The sequence below is a fragment of the Callorhinus ursinus genome, unplaced genomic scaffold, assembly GCF_003265705.2.
Source record: "Callorhinus ursinus isolate GAN/ISIS: 27379988/994484 unplaced genomic scaffold, GSC_fseal_2.0 scaffold79, whole genome shotgun sequence".
In the NCBI taxonomy this organism is placed as follows: Eukaryota; Metazoa; Chordata; class Mammalia; order Carnivora; family Otariidae; genus Callorhinus; species Callorhinus ursinus.
In genome coordinates, this window is record NW_027397141.1 from 3,997,882 (window position 1) to 4,016,003 (window position 18,122).

The following is an 18,122-nucleotide window of genomic DNA, read 5'->3' on the forward strand; positions in this document are numbered from 1 at the left end:
GTTCTCCACTTCTGATACCTAACCCCAGAATGAAACATTCTGGGGCCAATCCGCACACGTGCCGGCCCATTTCCCGGAAAAGACCCGGCTCATGGATGCAGGCGACAGGGGAGGGAGAGAAGGGGAGTGAATTTAAGTCTGGGCAGCGGGGCTGCATGGTTTTCAAACTGCTGTAAGGTCAGGAGGCACGGCTTCCAACAGCTGTGCTGCAGACACCGGCGCACGGGGCGCACGGGGCGCACGGTGCTCACGTGACGAGCGCCACGGCACTGTTCCCACTCGAGCCTGGCTTTGCTGAGTGGAGGCCTCACATGCCGCCGGTGTGGCCTGCAGCTGTGACCCAGGGCACCAGTAAACCAGAGCCCTGCCCCCCTCTCCCACAGAACTTACTGGAAGGGTTCTAGAGACCAGGCGGGCACAACTCGAGAAAAGGGGACTTTCACGAGGGCCAGACCACCTCCCGCTGGGCAGAGCCAAGGCCTGCTCCCCTGGCTGCACGTGGACCAACCACAGGCGCGAATGCTTTGCGCCCACGAACGTGAAGGGCGCCACTGTGCACACAGGCTGCGTCCAAACAAAGGCACCAAACCCGAAGTCTGTTTCCTCCGTGGCAGTACCAGCCAACCCCGGACTCTCGGGGCCACTACTCACGGCTCGAAGGAGCACCCAGGTCTACACTAGGCTGCAGGGCAACCCTGGGAAGCAGCGCAAGCTCACCCTTCCTCACGCCCGTCATGAGAGAATGGTGCCCCGGAAAATGGGACGGCAGGGTCCCAGCCCCCGAGGGAGCCCCAGCGCACGGTGATCCTGTGCCCGCCCGGAGGCCACACTGTCCTGAGGTCAAGAACCTGGCGATCATAAATCCGACGCACACGCTCCGCACACGCACTCCAGGGCACATACGTCCCTCAGCTGGAATGTGGACGTGCCTACAGCAGGTGACAGAGTGTGATGTGGGAGGCTGGCTGGGCCCTTTGGGACACTTGTTCTTGGAACCTGCTCCAGGCTGTGAGGAGGCGGGAGCAACCGCTGGTGAGGCCCACCTGCACTGGAACTGGGAGCCCGAGCCCAGTGCCAACGCGCCTCCAGTGGTCACCAGCCCTGCAGGCCAGCTGGTGTCACCTTCCCCAAGCCCTGAGCTCATGCAGATGCGCCAGCAAACAGGTTGCGGGCCTCCTGCCAGCATGCCCAGGGGTGGCCTGTCGGGCAGCGTGGAGCAGGAACCCACGTCCTCAAGGGCAGCTTCTCTGCGCAACCGCGGAAGTGGCTCCCGGGTATGAGGAGGCTGCAGAGATAAAGCCACAACAGCCCAGGTCGCTTTCTTCTTTAGTTAAGTGTTGCATAAACAGAGGAAATGTGCACACTCTGAAAACGGCAGGCTGTAAAATGTGGAAAATTATCAAAGTAAATTCATTTTATAAAAAGAAGCCTTTTAGTTAACCAAGCATTTTAATGGTGTACAGTGTTCTAATTTAACAAATGAAAACGTTAAGAAGATAAAATAAAGAATATACCACCTGTAAAAATTCAGAATGTTTTACAGATAAAGTTATAAAAATTAAGGAAGACGCTTTTATGAACAGTGAGCCGGAACCCCCCACGGACGCTTTCCCAGCTCCAATGGGAACGAACGTGCCCATTTTCTCAAGAGGGAGCTCCAGCTGTCCGCATGGCGGATGTTACTTGTGAGCGACCACAGAGGTTTCCAGGAGTCGTGTGCGCTGGCAAACGAGCCCGAGTCTGGCTGCAGACAATACCGTCTTTTGACACAGGACCGAGTCCATCCATGCAGACAAAAGCTAGAGGAGACACGGCTGTCCTGTCCTCGGGGCATGCGCACAGTCAACACACTGTTGACAGTGGGGGGAATGGGTTCTGCTTGCTAACAACTAACTTCTGATGCTGATGTGATATGTAGCCTTTGATGTGACCCTGGGGGAGAGAGACGGCCGGGGTCACAACAAGCCTGTCGGCTGGCTCACCCCTCCTCAGCCCCGGGTGTCAGCGGTCTGCTCCAAACACAACGGAGAAATGCAGAGACGCTGCACAAACAGGGACACACAGACGATGTCTGCCCACCCACGGCCCCTCAAAGCCTGGTCACTTCCCGGGATAACAGGAGTTCTAACAAACACCAACGGCTTTCCAGCCACTACATGAGAGCCTCTGGCTCCAGACCCGGCCGGCTGGGGGGGCGTCTCACCATGTAGATGAGGTTGGCCAGGATGCACTGGACCTCATCGATGTCCACGTCTTCCACCTGCATGAACTTCAAGGCGACCAGGAAGGCATCTAGAGACAACTGGTGTGTTCTGAGCAGCAGATACCTGGGAGGGGCAAGCACAGGGCCACGTGGGTTACTGACGGGACTCAAGCACTCCAAAGGCCGAAAAGGCATCCCGAGTCAGGAGGGAAAACAGGACCCTAGCACAGGTGTGTCTCCATCTCCCCATATTCATCTCAGAGTCCAAGAAGCACGTGATCCCACATTCTGATGTCTCTGTGATCAGGACACCCCTTACCACGAACCACACCCTATGGATTCGAGGATGCATGGCCCTCACTATTCTGGACAGACTACCCACAGCTGGGAAAAGGGACGGATGCAGAATTCAACTTTCTGACAAACAGGAGTGGCAGGGCTGGCTTAGTCGGTTATGAGTAAAGGACACAGCACCTGTCCCATTTGCGGGACACCTGAGGCGTGCCCGCGTGGCGCTGGGGTGCATGGGGCTGGCGGCCGTGGGCGGGCCTGGAGGTCTGACTGCACCTGCACAAGCTCAGGGCAGTGCTGGGGCCTCGTCCACAAGGGCGCACACCCCGTCTCAGGGGGTCATCGCCCTTCACAGTGCGGGGGCTGAGTCACACTGAGAACTGAAACTTACTAAAAAGAAAACACTTAGCTCACACTTTCTTGAAAAGATTCCTGTAGGTGATGATCTTCAGTTTTTCAAGGATAAGGAAAATGCCACAGCGAATAAAGAAGGTCTCGTGCTTCGTCAAGGCCTCGTTCAAGAGCAGAAGGTTGCCCTCACTGGGTGTGGGGAGAAATGTGCACAGTCAGGAAAACCAAAGCCCAGGACCAGCCCTCGCACAACACGTGTGAGACTTCTGATGATGAATTCTGTGTCTGAAAGCCCCCAGTGGAAAGGGACACGGTACCTGACGGCTTTGGTCACCTCGGCAAACTGCATGAGACGGTACTTCCTCAACAGCTCGATGGTCGGCATGTGACCCTGAGACAGATTGCCCATTTCCCAGAGTAAGAGCCTTTCTTTGTTAACAGTTACCTGTGATAAAATCCCTATCAGGAAGTCACATCTTAAAAACCTGCAACCTATTTCTTCAGAAGCAGCTGGCAAACCAATGCGGGTCTGGCAGCCAGAGCCCCAGGGGCACCCGGCCTGGCCCCTCACGGCTCATATCCAAGGGGGAAGACATGGCGGAAGACAGGCCAGTGTAAGGCTGGAAACTCGGAAACGCCTTCCAGAAGAATCGGCTGAGCCATTTACAACTGGTTGTTTCTGGGAAGCAGGCTCAGACGCGGGGATAAAGGTACGACTTGCTGCTTTTCCCTTACAAGCTACGCTGAGCTATTCAAGTTTGAACCGTGTGTACTGCTCTGATAATTTTTTAAAAATTTTAAGTGGGAGGAAAGGAAGCTCTATCACTTTGAGGAAGTTTTAGTTAATTAACTTGCTAATTGTCATTTCAAGTATCAAATTAACTTTGGGTGACTAAATAAGATACCTACCTAAAGAGAGGCTGGCACAACGTTTTTCTTTCTCGCTTAATCTGTTTCTATTAAATTACGTTTTTAGGAGCAACAGAAGTAATATACACTTATTTTATCTTATATACGTTGAACTTCTGAGACAGATACTTTTAAGAGAAAGTGTCAGCCGTGGAGATAAATGGTTCAGGCCACACACCAAGCAGCTTACCCTCCCCTATCCATTTCTGGGGTGTGTTCACAGGCGGCTCTATGTAGCTACACAACACCTGCTACATTTTTAAAACTGTATCAACCTCTTCAATGAGCACCGAGACCTCGAAGAGCAGAGTAGAATCACTTACCAGCAGCATTTTTACCGGAAGCAAATATATGAGAATCATCCTTTTGTTCTTCTGACTTGAGCGGTGGCAGTGCTCGAAGGCAAAGGACAGGTACTCCTCCGCTGTAGATACAAGTCACACCACACGCACTCAGTGGCCCCCGTCCGCACCGCATCCCACCACTGCATCCCGTGAAACGCTGCTGTCTCAGGAACCATCAATTCCTACCACTAACAGTAATCAATCATTTCTCGCTGTATGGCTGTATTCAAATGAGTCTGGAGGAAAAACATTATCAACACCAAACTTGAGAAACTTCAAAAGAATATAAATTAAAAGCTTCTATTCTTGGGGTGCCTGGGTGGCTCAGTCATTAAGCGTCTGCCTTCCGCTCGGGTCATGATCCCAGGGTCCTGGGACCAAGCCCCACATCGGGCTCCCTGCTCTGCGGGAAGCCTGCTTCTCTCTCTCCCACTCGTTTGTGTTCTCTCTCTCACTGTGTCTCTCTCTGTAAAATAAATAAAATCTTTAAAAAAAAAAAGCTTCTATTCTTGGGCTTTCTATTCTAAGGAAAAAAAAAAAAGCCGGGAGAACCACCGAGGACAGCCCTTGTTCAAAAGCCGTGGGTCTATTAAAACTTCTGTGAAAGAAAATGAGGTTGGTCTGCACAAGCCCATCGAAGAGAAACCAGGGCACACCCCGCAGCGCGGTCACTTCCTCTGTCGGAGAATCCCCGGCCAGGAACACAGGGTAAGCGAAGCCGTTCCAGGCCTGGTGCCTCGCGTGCACACAGCTGCTAAGGATGCGGGCTTACAAAGTCTGGTCCCAGTACGGCCCAGGAGACCGTAAGGAAAAACCGCGTGTCAGCTAACCTTAAAGTTGAAAAGAAAAAACCTGGCTTTGTGTCCTTGAGAAGTCAGCACAGACAATCCCTGCACCGTGGTTTCTGGAGAGCACTGCCTGCATGAGCAGGGCCCGAGCACCACGCCGCGCAGCGGCCCTCCACTCTGGCAGCCCCTGGGGTGTCTAACACAGACACCGGCGGCTGAGCCGGGGGCTGCCTGGGCTCCCTGTCCCAGACCCTGGGCCGCCACGAAGGCACATGCCAGAGAAGAACAGTGGTGCTGAATCACTCCCACGAGAAAGTCGCCAGCATCAACAAACAAATGTGCACACACAGGATAGGGGTCCCCCCCGCTTGCCACCTTACGTGCTACTAAGAGGCAGTGAGCATTCTCGGACGTTGCTCAGGATCCAGTGTCTTTTAAAACACGGGAAATAAAGATTAACAACCAACCTTGCTTGAAGTCACTGTCGAACATGGCCTTGCGCCCGACGTAGTACCTGAATGTCACCCTCTGGGCAGTGCTGTAGTCATCTTTCAGGTTCGAGCTGTCAATGGCTCTGATGAGGGGCTTGCACAGGTGCAGCTTGTTGATCTGGAACAACCCGTTCCAAGTATTATTCAACAAAACAAGCAGGACAAACAAAAGCTTCCACTTTACTAAGTATTTGCCTCCTCTGGGAATTACAATGCCAATTACATCATCAAAACTGATTAGTAAGTGTTAGTAAGAAACACTAAAACACATGCCGCATGGTGCAGATGACACCCAGAGGGGCCAGGCACCAGCTTCTGGTGCCCCACAGGGCCGCCCCTCACCTGGACAACCTCGTGCAGCAGGAAGGACCTCCTGACCCATCCACCCACCACCTACTCCGTAGCTAATTGTTACAGCAGCGGGTGGAAGGCCTGGGGTCATACCCCTCACATTAAATCCCACCCGCTCAGGGCACTGGCGCCTTGCTTTCCCCGGGAGATGCAGGGCTCCCCTCGTGGGGTGGAGGCTGAAACAGGACAGTCCCTGCACCTAGCAGGTGCTCAACAGACTCGACTGGATACGGCCAGGTGAGGATCAGCTCCCGGCGATGCCAGGGAGGCTGGCACAGAGACAGCATTCGGGGAGTCAGGGAGGACGGAAAGGCCCACAGAGTATTTAAGGCGCCCACATGGAATCACACCTTAAAGTAAATCTTGAATAGCTGGTTCACCAGGAACAGCATCCCCCACTTCTTAGAGTCCTCGATGCCGGCCCGACTACAGGAAAACAATTCTTTTTAAGTTACACATCAATGTTTATAAATCACACACACACACCTAAACAAAATTAATACCTCGAGATAAAACCCCACAGCTCAAGCCATGCCCATGGAATAAGCAGCCCAAGCAGAGGCTGAACTACCAGCTACAACAGACGACACCACTATGCACGCGGGCCGCCGCCGACTGCCTCATCAGCAACCCATCTGTTATTTTCAACGGGACGTGTGCTCGCTCATCCGGAGAACAAGACGAACTCGGAAACACACGACAACGTGGAGCAAGACGCAGCGCACGCGGTCACCAACGGGAGACTGGAACCGTGGTGAGGGTCCGCCTGGGAAGGGGACAGCGTGATGACAATGTCCGCGGCCTCAGGAAGGGTTGGGTCACACACGCACACACACTTGTCAAAATACAGTCAATATCCGTGTGAATCACTGCCAGTAAACGTTACCTCCAACTACAAAGGAGAAGTGTGGCATTTAGGGAAGTCTCTGATGGACGCATAACCTTTAGAAGAAAGAAAACTGCTAGATGCACAGAAGGAAAGACACGTGACTGGACAGCATGCGGCATGTACAGTAAACGCCAACGGTGCACGTGGTGAGTCTACAGGTGTTCCCTGTGCAATTCTGTGCACACGGTCAGATGCTCGAGGATCTTCACGACACAATGCTGCAACACAATGCACAGTGGAGCCTGCCACGTATCTGCACCCTGCAGTGGTTCTTCTCAGGGGCAGCTTGCACGTCCACAGACGGGGCACCGGAGAGGGGGGCCAGCGGCAGGCCGCCTGCATACACAAAATCCCAGGGCATGGGATCAAAGCATATGAAATAAACACGCCAGTATGGAACCACAGGCTGCTCACAAGCCGGGGACAAAGAAACCCTCCCCAAGACCATCCCTAAGATCCCTTCCATATACGAATATTCAGTGTAGAACCGCGGTCAGCGTTTAAAAACAAAGTCCTGTTCCATGATAGCGGCCAGCCCCTCTAGGACTCTTGTCGCTCACTGGCGCCGTGACCTCCGATCAACACGGGGATGATTAACACTGTCTGCCTCCGAGGGTAGAAAACAAACCAAACATTCTAACACCGGTGACCGGTCTCTTCTGGAGACACTCAGGAAGCAACCCCTGAGGGGTCTCTCTGAGGCCCAGCCCGCTGCAGCCCCCTGCACGCTTGGCACGCTGCTGGGTGTGAAGTGAGGCCTGCTGTGGTTTTCATTTGCGCTTCCTTGCTTAAGAATGTTGAGCATCTGTTTGTGGGTTTACTGGCCATTTGTCTATCTTCTCTGTAGAAATGTCTATCCGGGGCCTTTGCCCACATAAATCAGATTGCTTATCTTCACACATTGTGGATACAGGTTACAGCTACATTATTTGCGAACATTTTCCCCACTCTATGGTTGTTTTTCACTTGTTGGATGGCATCATTTGGAACACACAGTTTTTAATTTTGATGAAGTCTGGTTTATCTATTTTTTCTTAGGTTACTGTGTTTGGGTGTCACATCAAGAAAGCCAGTTACCCCACAATAAACACGTACGGCTCAAGAGGGAAACGCAGGGCACCCGTGTCCGTGGCAGGACACACATCTAACATATGTGAGCCTGGCGTCTCAAAGGAGACAGAACGCGGACAAAAGGGAGCGGGAGGAAGGACGTAGCAATCACCCTCGGAAGGCTCTAACAGAACACATCGGTGCAGAGATCCAAGAAGCTGGACGAACCCTAACAAAGGGGAGCATGGAGTCACATGGCGGGAGACACAGTGAGGAGGCGGTGCGGCCAGAGCGCTAGCAGAAAAAGCGGTCTACCTAGAGTTCTCCACCTAGCACACAGGAAGGAAGACAAAGTAAAGACGGCTGGAGAATCGAGCGTCCGCACACCTGCACTCAGCACCAGCAGCTGGGCGCGTTCCCGCGGACAGGGCTCAGACCAGGTGCAGAACGGACCCAGGGGCAAGAGGAAAGTGCTGCAGAAACACCGTGCCAGGCAAACGTCACACACCACCTTCTCTCTCTCTCACTTCCTGGACCCAGCAGCAGACTAGCTAAGCAAATCGGGACGACGACCATGGGGTCCGCACGCAGGCGGGAGGAACACAAGCGTCACCCACCGGCACGCCCGCCTCCACAGCCGTACTCACGTGTCACTGGCGCAGACGCGGAAGCAGCTCATCAGCAGCTCAGCTGCTTTTTCCAGCATGTCCCCGACTTTGCTCTTCCCTTTCTTTACCAACTGCTGGTCTGCCTGATAGAACACAAACAGTCACGTTTAATTTCCTCTCGATTCCTGAGTGAAAAAGAAACCACCGCTGCTGCTAGGACCAAAAATGGCTACAGCTGAGGGTCAGAGTCCCAAGTGGCTCTGGTGATCTTCTAATTGATGTTACCGTTGTTAAAAATTGAGAAATCAATAGCATAACCTGACTCTTACACAAATCAGCTCTCTTCCACCAATTCAAACTAGTAAGTCAGCCTGTTCTCTGGGTCTGGGGCACGGAGTCCTGTGCCCCTCCAGAAGCCTTTCCTTACGGGCTCAGGCTCTGCCCCCACCTACAGCCAGTCAAAATCCCAAAACACACACTTCCGACAGACACCAAAGTCATCACCAGGTTTGACTCTCCCCTTGTTCCTGGGACCTGTTGGCTCCCGCTCACACCCCCTAACACAGGTTCTCAAAGTACGGTCTACGAACCCCTGGGAGCCTTCAAAACACGTGCACGTGATCCATGCAGTCAAAACTATTTTCGTGACAACACCAACAGCCATTATTTGTCCCTTTACTGTACTGTCATTTGCAATGACAATGCGAGCACTGTGGTAGGTGAAAACGTGGGGGCCTCTCCAGCAACACCAAACTGAAGCAGCAACACTATGTCCCTAACATCACCCCACGCAGTCCTGCAGTCAACCCCTAACACCAAGTTCACTTCAAACTGTCCCTGACGACACAGTAAATCCTAAGTCTTGGCTCTTGAATATACAAATATTTAACATTCTTTGTAATGAAATGACAGTATGGTTTTCTCCAGGAAAAGCACTTGGGAAGCTGCTGGAGTTGCCAGCTAGCGTGCAGGACCAGCGAATAACAGACGAGCAAGGCGGTCCGGGCGAGGGTATCTGAAGGACCGTTTGCTCGAAAGTGAAACACAACCCATCAACTCCAAGCAAACACCTGACAGTATTTGTGGCCAATGACATCTGTGCTTTCAAAAAAAAGAAAAAAAAAATCAGAATTTTGGGTAACTTGTTATCAACCACCATGAAAGTGGCAGCATTTCATTACTCCAAAACTTTTCAGGTAAGGTCACTGGAGACATTAACAAATGGGAGTTTTTTTGGTTTGGGTTTTTTTTTTTAAACAATGAAACACGTCCACATTTGGAATCCCTCTGTAACTCGGTGAACCAAAACTTTCCAAATGATCAACGTCTGATGCGACAAGATCTCACGAGAGCACACAGTCCATCCAGAGACCAGGATACACCAGCGGATTCCAATACCACAGCAAAAATGCTCAATGCTAAGCTTCGGAGGACACACCGTAACTAACCCTTAACAGCTACCTCTTGGAGCTTTTTGCTATACAGGAAAAAGAGTATCCACAATTATTTGAAAGGCTATTAAAATACTCCTCTCCTTTCCATCTACACCTGTGTGAGGCCAGACCATCTTCATATATTCAAGCAGCAACACCGTGCCTGCAGAAGGACACGGGGTCAGGTGGCTTCTGTAAGATTAAAATGTAAAAATCCAGCACTCTTCTCAGCACATTTTGTTCATCTGGAAAATATAGTTATTTTTCACTTAAAATGTCACTTATGTGACCACATAAAAGGCTTGTTATTTTAGATGAAGTTTTTTAAATCCCAGTTAAAAATTTTTAATACGGTAAATACAAATAGATATATAAACAAAGCTCTTTGGAGCCTAATTTGCATTTTAATTTGCATTTGCAAAATAAGTTATATTTTTCAGTTCTAGAAATTTCCATCAGTTCTTCTTTACATCTTCTATTTCTTTGCTGAGACCATCTATGTTTTCGTTTGTTTCAAGCATGTTCGTGACTTTCCCTGAGACTTATTTAGGATGGCTGGGGTGCGAGCAAGTCAGGGAATTCCAACATCCGGTGTTTGTGGATCGTCTCTCTTCACAGGCTGAGATTCTCCGTTAAGTGATATTTGGGGTATGAGGTCACGTGGATCCTGTTTATCTTGCATCAGCAGCAGATGCTATGCTGGTGGGGAGCTGCCGCCGGCTTGTCTGGGTCCGACTCCCCGAGGGCTTTGCTGAAGGGCTGGGGACTGGCACAGTTTGGGGGACTGTGGCAGGGATTGCTGAAGAAGTCTGTCCAGAACCTCCCTCCTGCTCTCCTTGGGGCCTCTTCATCTCTGCCTGTCGGCCTTCCTGTATCTGAGGCTCCTCTGGGACCCAGTCCAGGACAGGAAGCAAGAAGCAAATGCAGGAGACCCACCACTTGCTGGTCTGCAAGCCATGCTGGCTTCAGAATTCTCAGCAGGATGGAAAGGAAAACTGTACCTACTCCATCTTGTTCAGAATGGGAAGTTATAATTTTTAAAACCGTAAAGGTGTGTTAGTTCAGAACTGCTGCTACAAAACTGCCTTATGCTGACCCCAAAGGGCAAACCGACCTCCTCACACCAGAGAGAGACCCCTAGCTGCTGCCTGCATCTACATTAGGGTGGGATTCTTCAAGACAGGGGACAGCCATATCTTAACAGTAGAGGAGAACGCAGAACTGCTCGTGTTACTGCCTCGCCCCCTTAAAAAAATTTGCCACCTGCCATAACTGGTTAACACGCACACAAAAACTCCCTCTACACCCACGTTGGGGCATGAAAACCCACCAACCCAGTTAGTCCAACTACCTCCTGCCCTTTTGCTCTCTACACCAGGTACATGTTAACCTACATCGTAACCCTCAAAACTTTTGGAAGAGTGACATGAAATTAAGCAAAAGATAGAAACTGAGTTTGAGTTTTAAAAGAACAGTGACAAGAACTAAACTTACATTATTGGCAAATATCCGAAGGTCAAGTGCTACAGCATACATAACAGGCAGAGCCCTGCAGGGCAGAAAAGCAAGTACGTTGGAAGAGGCCATGAGGTCCAAGATTCTGTTCCCGATACCCAGAGCTACCTCCATCCACGGGGGCCACCACCCCTCCAGGAACCTGGAGGCTCCTGCCGCCTTCCTCATCCCCCGTCAGGGCAGGGCAGGCTGCGGCGCCAGGGCTTCCTGACCAGCACAGATACTGAAGTGTTCCTCACCCACTGCCCCAGACCCTCCCCAGAAGCCCAGATCCTGGTGCATCCAGGGTCCTCAGCCCCAGACGGCACCTCCTCACGCTATTCAGGACCTTCTCCTTCCCTTCAACCACTCTCCAAGCAGCTCCATTAAAGCAAGATGTGGTTTAATAAGACCTTCTAACAGGACCCAGAAAAAGTAATAGACAAAATGTCATAAAAGGATTTTTTTTAATTTAGCTGGTGGAAATGCTTTTATGTATAAGACAAATCTTCACTTAAAGAGGGTATTTGACTTTGTTTTTTTAGTAAAAGGTATTTGCAAGCCTTCAGTTATTTTATTTTTTTTAAGTTTTTTTTTTTAAGATTTTATTTATTTATTTGAGAGAGAGAATGAGAGATAGAAAGCACGAGAGGGAAGAGGGTCAGAGGGAGAAGCAGACTCCCTGCTGAGCAGGGAGCCCGATGCGGGACTCGATCCCGGGACTCCAGGATCATGACCTGAGCCGAAGGCAGTCGCTTAACCAACTGAGCCACCCAGGCGCCCAAGCCTTCAGTTATTTTAGAAAACATAAAATTTCAGTATTTACCTACAGTTAATAAATCATAAAATAAGAATCACTTTGTCAAGGAACTTAAAATAACCCAATTACCACGTATTCACTCTAGTCACTCCACGTGAACTGCAGCTCATCTGCCCTTTTATCCAAGTTAAAATCAAAAGTCAGTTCAGCATTGACAATTGACAAACATTTTGGGGTATGGAAGGTCTGAAATAAAAACAAGGCTTTATATTCATGTGAACATACTGCAAACAATCTGGCTGGTCCGCCACTTAAAGTTTACACTGACCATTAAAACTCCAGTATCCGCGTTGATAATATCCTATGTCGACACATGACGTTAAATATCCACATAGAAAACACAACACATATTTACTTAAAGTTTTAAAAAGCTTCTGCTAAGGGCGCCTGGGTGGCTCAGATGGTTAAGCGTCTGCCTTCGGCTCAGGTCATGATCCCGGGGTCCTGGGATCGAGTCCCACATCGGGCTCCCTGCTCCTTGGGAGCCTGCTTCACCCCTGCTTCTCTCTCTCTCTCTCCCCCTCTCTCTCTCTCCCTCTGTCTCTCATGAATAAATAAATAAAATATAAAAAAATTTTAAAAAGAAAGCTTCTGCTAAAAAAAAAAAAAAAACCCAAAAACTAAACCCTGCCATTTGCCAGTTTCCAGTTATTTCTGTTCATACTTACCAGTTTTCTTCTTTGTGGGCTTGAAATGCACGCAGGAATGATGTACTACATTAAGGAACAATGTACAAAATCTAAGGCAATGCTACAAGTGATAAGAAGAATTATGAGGATTCTGAATTTTAGGTTTAGAAGATTATATATCATAGGGGCAAGTTCTGGAAGGAAAAACGTAGAAGTTACAAATATCTGAATAACATTAGGTATTAGTACAGTAAACATGTTTGCTTTACACATACATTCTCCAAAATAAGAGACTATTGTAAGATTTTCTTAACTGGGAACTTCAAACATTTTATTTGGTTTTTCTGAACCCAGATAATCACATATGTAATAGGCTTTAGAATCTGTAGTATAAAGTTTATTTCCTTGATTACAGAATTCTTAAATTCAAGGGAGACTAAACTAGTTAGTAGCCAACTTTCTCCTTTGTATACTTAAACAAGAACGTTAAAAAAATAAGCCAACTAAAAATCCAGAGTTACACATAAATACTAGAACACTCACTGACGGAGGCCTCAGCTAGGACATAGCACTTAGATGACTTAAATCAGACACTGGCTGGCTGAAGGTCTCAGTGACCACACTTCAGTGACGACATGTGGAGTCCACTCTTGTCCGTCTATGCCTGGAATCTGGCGCGTTCTCATATTTTGCCAAAGGGACTAACTAGTCCCTGTAGCTATACTTAATGCTTTAAAGGAAATACCACCGCTCACAATAGAATTAAGTAAAACCCTTAACCGTCACCCATGTTCTTCCTCATTGTACGGGTAACTGGACGACAGTCTTAAGGCCCAGGATACATTTAAGCACCTGAATGAAATAGCTAAATGAGTTTCTCTTCCTAAAGTTTAGTTTCAATTCCTTTCTAGTTAAAAGTATGAAGGAAAGTGTCCCAATGTCTCCAGATCTTAAACCATTACACAAACGACAAAGATATTGGACGATGACAGTCTGGCATTTGTACGCCTCGATGAAGTCGTGGTTCCCCACCGCGTAAGTGCACCTGTGAGGGAAACATCACAGGCTGAGGACACAGGCAGCAGGACCTGCAATCGAGCCCCACATGCCCCACCCCTCACTTCCACCCAGAAGGCCCGAGCGCGCTGTTTATCCTGCTAAGGCTACGGGAACTAGAAGGACAAGAAACACACGGGTGACTCTGAATTGAAACAGGCTGGGGGGAGAGGAGACCCACATGCCTCTCTGGGACACTGCTCTCTGGCCCCAGGAGGAGACCCGACTTGCAGCAGGTTCTCGGTGCCAGGCACTGGTCACGGCCGACCACGGCCCTCCCGCCGCACCTACGGAAAGGAGATGGCAGGGAGCCTCGCACTACCAGGACCTGTGGCACCCCGACTTCTCCAGAGAAGGCAGCCCGGGAGGGGCACAGGCAGGAGGGCGAGCCAATGCCTCGTGCTTCGGGACATCCAGCTTTGCCCGGCCCCGCCCTCCAACGGGGAAAACAGCGGACATGAGACGTCCCTGAAGAGCAAGTCTTTCATGTGCTCTCTGCAGCTCTAGCCCCGTTGCTGGCAAGGTGAAGAGGTGAAGCACAGGCCTATTTCCACGGAAACAGAAGGCCGTGGTGAGCCGTGTGCCCCCTCAACACACAACTGCTACGTAGCCAGCGTGAGGAGGGCCTGTACCACAGTTCACCGTAACTTTTAAAAGCATACGTGATCTTTCAAATGAAAAAACGTTTATTAAAAATTCAAAGTATTTCAGGGGCGTCTGGGCGGCTCAGTCGGTTGAGCGTCAGCCTTCAGCTCAGGTCATGATCCCAAGCCCCAAGCCCCGCCTCCCCCTCCCGCCGCCACCCTGCTCTGTGGAGAGCCTGCTTCTCCCTCTGCCCCCCCACTGCTTGTGCTCTCTATCAAATAAATAAATAAGATCTTTAAAAAAAATTTAAAGGATTTTAAGCTTCACAAAATTTTCATAGGCTTTAACAAGTTGAAATTACAAATGCGCTTTTCTTAAAACAAGATGTCAGAGAGGGAGGTAAACTGTAAGAGGCTCTTAATCACAGGAAACAGACTGAGGGTTGCTGGAGGGGAGGTGGGGGGATGGGGTACCTGGGAAACGGGCATGAAGGAGGGCCTGTGAGGTAAGGAGCACTGGGTGTGATATGCAACTGAGGAATCACTGAACTCTACCTCTGAAAACTAGTAATACAGTATGTGTTAATTAAATTGAATTTAAATAAAAAAAGTACCGAAAAACCCTCCAAAAAACAAATGCACTTTTCTTTTCAAAGCAAATTATCCATCGTTTCAAGTCTAAGATGATGTGTTGTTTAAAAGACTTTATTTATTTATATTTATTTATTTTAGAGAGAAACAGTGTATGCATGTGAGTGGGGGGAGGGGCAGAAAGGGAAGGAGCAGACTCCCCACTGAGGGCAGAGCCTGCTTTGGGGCTCTATCTCATGACCTGAGCCAAAACCAAGAGTCAGAGGCTCAAATGAATGCGCCACCCAGGCGCCTCTCGAGCCTAAGATGATGTTAAATAAAATCCCTAGTCGATTCAGCAATTTCCAGATTTGCTTTATTTTTCTTCCTCCCCAGGGGGTTACCTTAAATGAGCAGCAAACATTTCGTCGTAAGGGGGTTCCAAAACCTGCTGACACTTCTCTTCTGGGGAGGCCATCTAAATAAGAGGAAAATGACAAAAATAAAATTAAAAGGCAGCAAAAGAATGCAATGTGCAGAAAGAGACTGAGACGAACCTCTTTCAAAAGAATACACACTTTGCAGTTAGGGGGAAGGGTGGGCACCTGGCACTTGTGATCTCACACATACGTGTCGTGGCCGGTGATAGGGTGACGGGGCACCAAACACACCTGCTCTGCCTACCGCAGTCCAAAGAATACTCAGGGCACTTCTGTGTGGACCTTAGCATTCAGCAGCCAGTCAGTGAAGAAGTGTTTATGAAGCAGCTCCTGTGTGCTCCGTAAGGAACGCAGCGTGAGTGAGAGGTGACGCCCCGTTAGGAATCCCCCTCCTCACCTCCTGGTGACAGAGCCACCTGCTCTATGTCCTGGGCTAGGCTAGCTGACATTTATTTCCATGCCCTCTTCCCTCTCCATGGCCGAATTTTAGACCATACGAGAGCCACAGGGGTCACACAGAACCGAGAATTAGAGAAGAGTCTGTGAGTCCCTGACGCACTAATATGTACGCATATCCATGTGCCTAAGCGTGGGAAGGAAAAGGGCAGCAGCAGGAAAACCCCCATCCGCCGTCCCTGGTGAAATAACTAAGACAATGGCCCCCCGCGAATGGAACGCCACCTCAGAAGGTCAATGGGGACTGGCCTTGGATCACAGAGGGAGGACAGAGCCACCCGCGGTGGTACAATGGCAGGCACACGCCACCAGCTGAGGAGTGTCTGGCCAGCGAGCCTCTTAGAGCAATGGTTTTCAACACTGTCACACAGGACAGCCACCCAAGGAACCCTAAATTTTAAAAAGAGCCTGCTTCTACTCCACTAACTGGTTTATTTGGTCTGAGGTGCAGCCTGTACACTGCCCAGTATGGTCTCCAATATACAGAGCTCCTATTTCTTTCAAAAGAAAAACTGTCCCAACAGGACCATATTCCAATATCACAAAGGGAACCAATGAGCAAATGGGACTTCCCCAAATGCCAAGAATACTTCCTATAGAAGACAGGCCTTGCGTATCATTTATCTGCTAAATCAAGGACACTTAGAGTTTAAAGCAGGGTTTGGCAAATGCTTTCCATAAAAGGCCAGATGGTAAACACCCCTGCCTTTGCAGGCTATAGATCTCCGCTGACCTAGCCAGCTACGCGTCCGTGGCACGGACAGCACAGGAATGAGCAGACACGGCCCAGCCCCACTAAGCTTTACTTATGACAGGACACGTTTGTGGGCTTTGGGGACAGACCAGCCTGGGCACAGCCTAGCCCACTGCCTGTCTGCTGGATGACCTTAGACGACCTTGCTCCACAGTGCATGTCTCTGGGGCTCAGAGGGTCACTTGGGAGTTATTACAGAGCATAAGACGCACACCTCAGCCTGGTATCAAACACACCGTGCTCAATAAATGAACTGCAATTACAGACATACCGTAAATGAATGTTAAAATTTTCAAAAATTTTCAAAAGAGGAGAAATATTAGTTTCCATCTGACTCAAACTCTCAGCTTCTCCTTAGGGAGCACCTGTGGGTACGGCTCCTTCACCCACCTGGAGCCGTGGGTTGGCGACATGAGGATGCTTGAAAGACACCAGCTCTGCACAGGATGCCCCATCTCTGCTGTCGATGGCTTCATAGACCTGAAACATTTGAAAAGAGATAAGCGGAATAAAAGACAAACCGTTTTGTCCTCACAGAACCTAAACAACATGTCGTACGCCTTGAAAATCCATCCTCCTGATTCTGGAGGAGCCACAACAACGACAGAACACGCCGGGCTCTCGGCAGCAGCAAACAAGAGGAACGTTTCAAAATGAGATCTTTCGGCGGCAAAGAAACAGGTGATTTACTCTCAGAAACAGCAAACAAGCAGGGTAAGCCAGTGGTGATTAAGGAAGGCATGTTATTTTAGTTTTACTCGGTCGTTCAGACACTTGAGAATTCACTGATAAAGCTTATGGGGGAAAAAAGAGCTTAAAAGCCACATTCCACTCAACCTGCACATCAACTGAAACAGGGAACGGCAAAGCTAAACAGATGGTGCCACGAGCAGGAAGTAGATCGATCCAGCGGTGATGATGTGCTGGTGTCCACAATGTGCTTACTGTTAAGCAAAAACAAACACACACATGCAAAACCCCAACAAAACAAAAAGACAAACCCAAAGTCACAGGAAAGTGCCTAACTCAATCTGGAAGGAAAAGAAAAACTGCGTACGACATGGGAGCACAGGAAGAAGTGCCTGCCCCTGGGCCCTTGGGGTGCAGGCTGGGCGTTCAGGAGGCTTTTACAGATTTCCGTCCTGGGGGCCTGTGCTGCGGCAGACCTCTGTAACTAGAAAACCAAATGAGGTTTGAAGATTTTATTTACCAAACAAGCACTTAGAAATCCGAACGGGCAGAGGAAAACAAACACAGAGAAAGTTGCACACACAGCATGATTCATCTACAGTGGGATTAGCTCTGTCGATTTTATGCCCACATGAGACTCCAGCCAGGGACGACATGAAGAAGGTGCAGACCGCACACCCATGGCAGGCGCTCACATCACTTCCCAGTCACGAGATGCACCCCCAGAAGCGGTAAGCGTGGCAGGGGAGGCTGGACTAGCCATGACCAACAACAGAAAGCGACTGGAGCTCCCCCACATTGCAGGTGAGAAGTGGCTGGATCAGCCTGCGAGGGAGGGCACGCACCTGCTCTCCCCCCAGTGCAGTAACCCTACACCCAGGCAAAATGGATCCAGCTCCTGGACTCTTGTACCCCTTAGGG

The 18,122-nt window shown here is 49.8% G+C and overlaps 1 protein-coding gene across 2 annotated transcripts; it reads right to left on the reverse strand.

Annotated features, from left to right (window-relative positions):
* Window positions 1-1,430: 1,430 nt before the first annotated feature.
* On the reverse strand, window positions 1,431-17,012 carry PCID2 (PCI domain containing 2). 2 transcript variants are annotated; one of them, XM_073887402.1, is made up of 13 exons: window positions 16,902-17,012; window positions 15,266-15,339; window positions 13,629-13,696; window positions 12,691-12,730; window positions 11,203-11,257; window positions 8,315-8,418; window positions 6,079-6,154; window positions 5,354-5,495; window positions 4,078-4,178; window positions 3,163-3,236; window positions 2,909-3,034; window positions 2,204-2,327; window positions 1,431-1,932 (listed from the first exon to the last, which is right to left on the reverse strand). In XM_073887402.1, the coding sequence occupies exons 1-13, from the start codon at window positions 16,998-17,000 to the stop codon at window positions 1,843-1,845; spliced, it is 1,173 nt and encodes a 390-aa protein (XP_073743503.1). In that variant the 5' UTR covers window positions 17,001-17,012; the 3' UTR covers window positions 1,431-1,842. The 2 variants fall into 2 exon arrangements, with proteins under 2 accessions (XP_073743503.1, XP_073743504.1); XM_073887403.1 differs by lacking the exon at window positions 13,629-13,696 and having other exon boundaries at window positions 12,691-12,735.
* Between the last annotated feature and the right edge of the window lie 1,110 nt (window positions 17,013-18,122).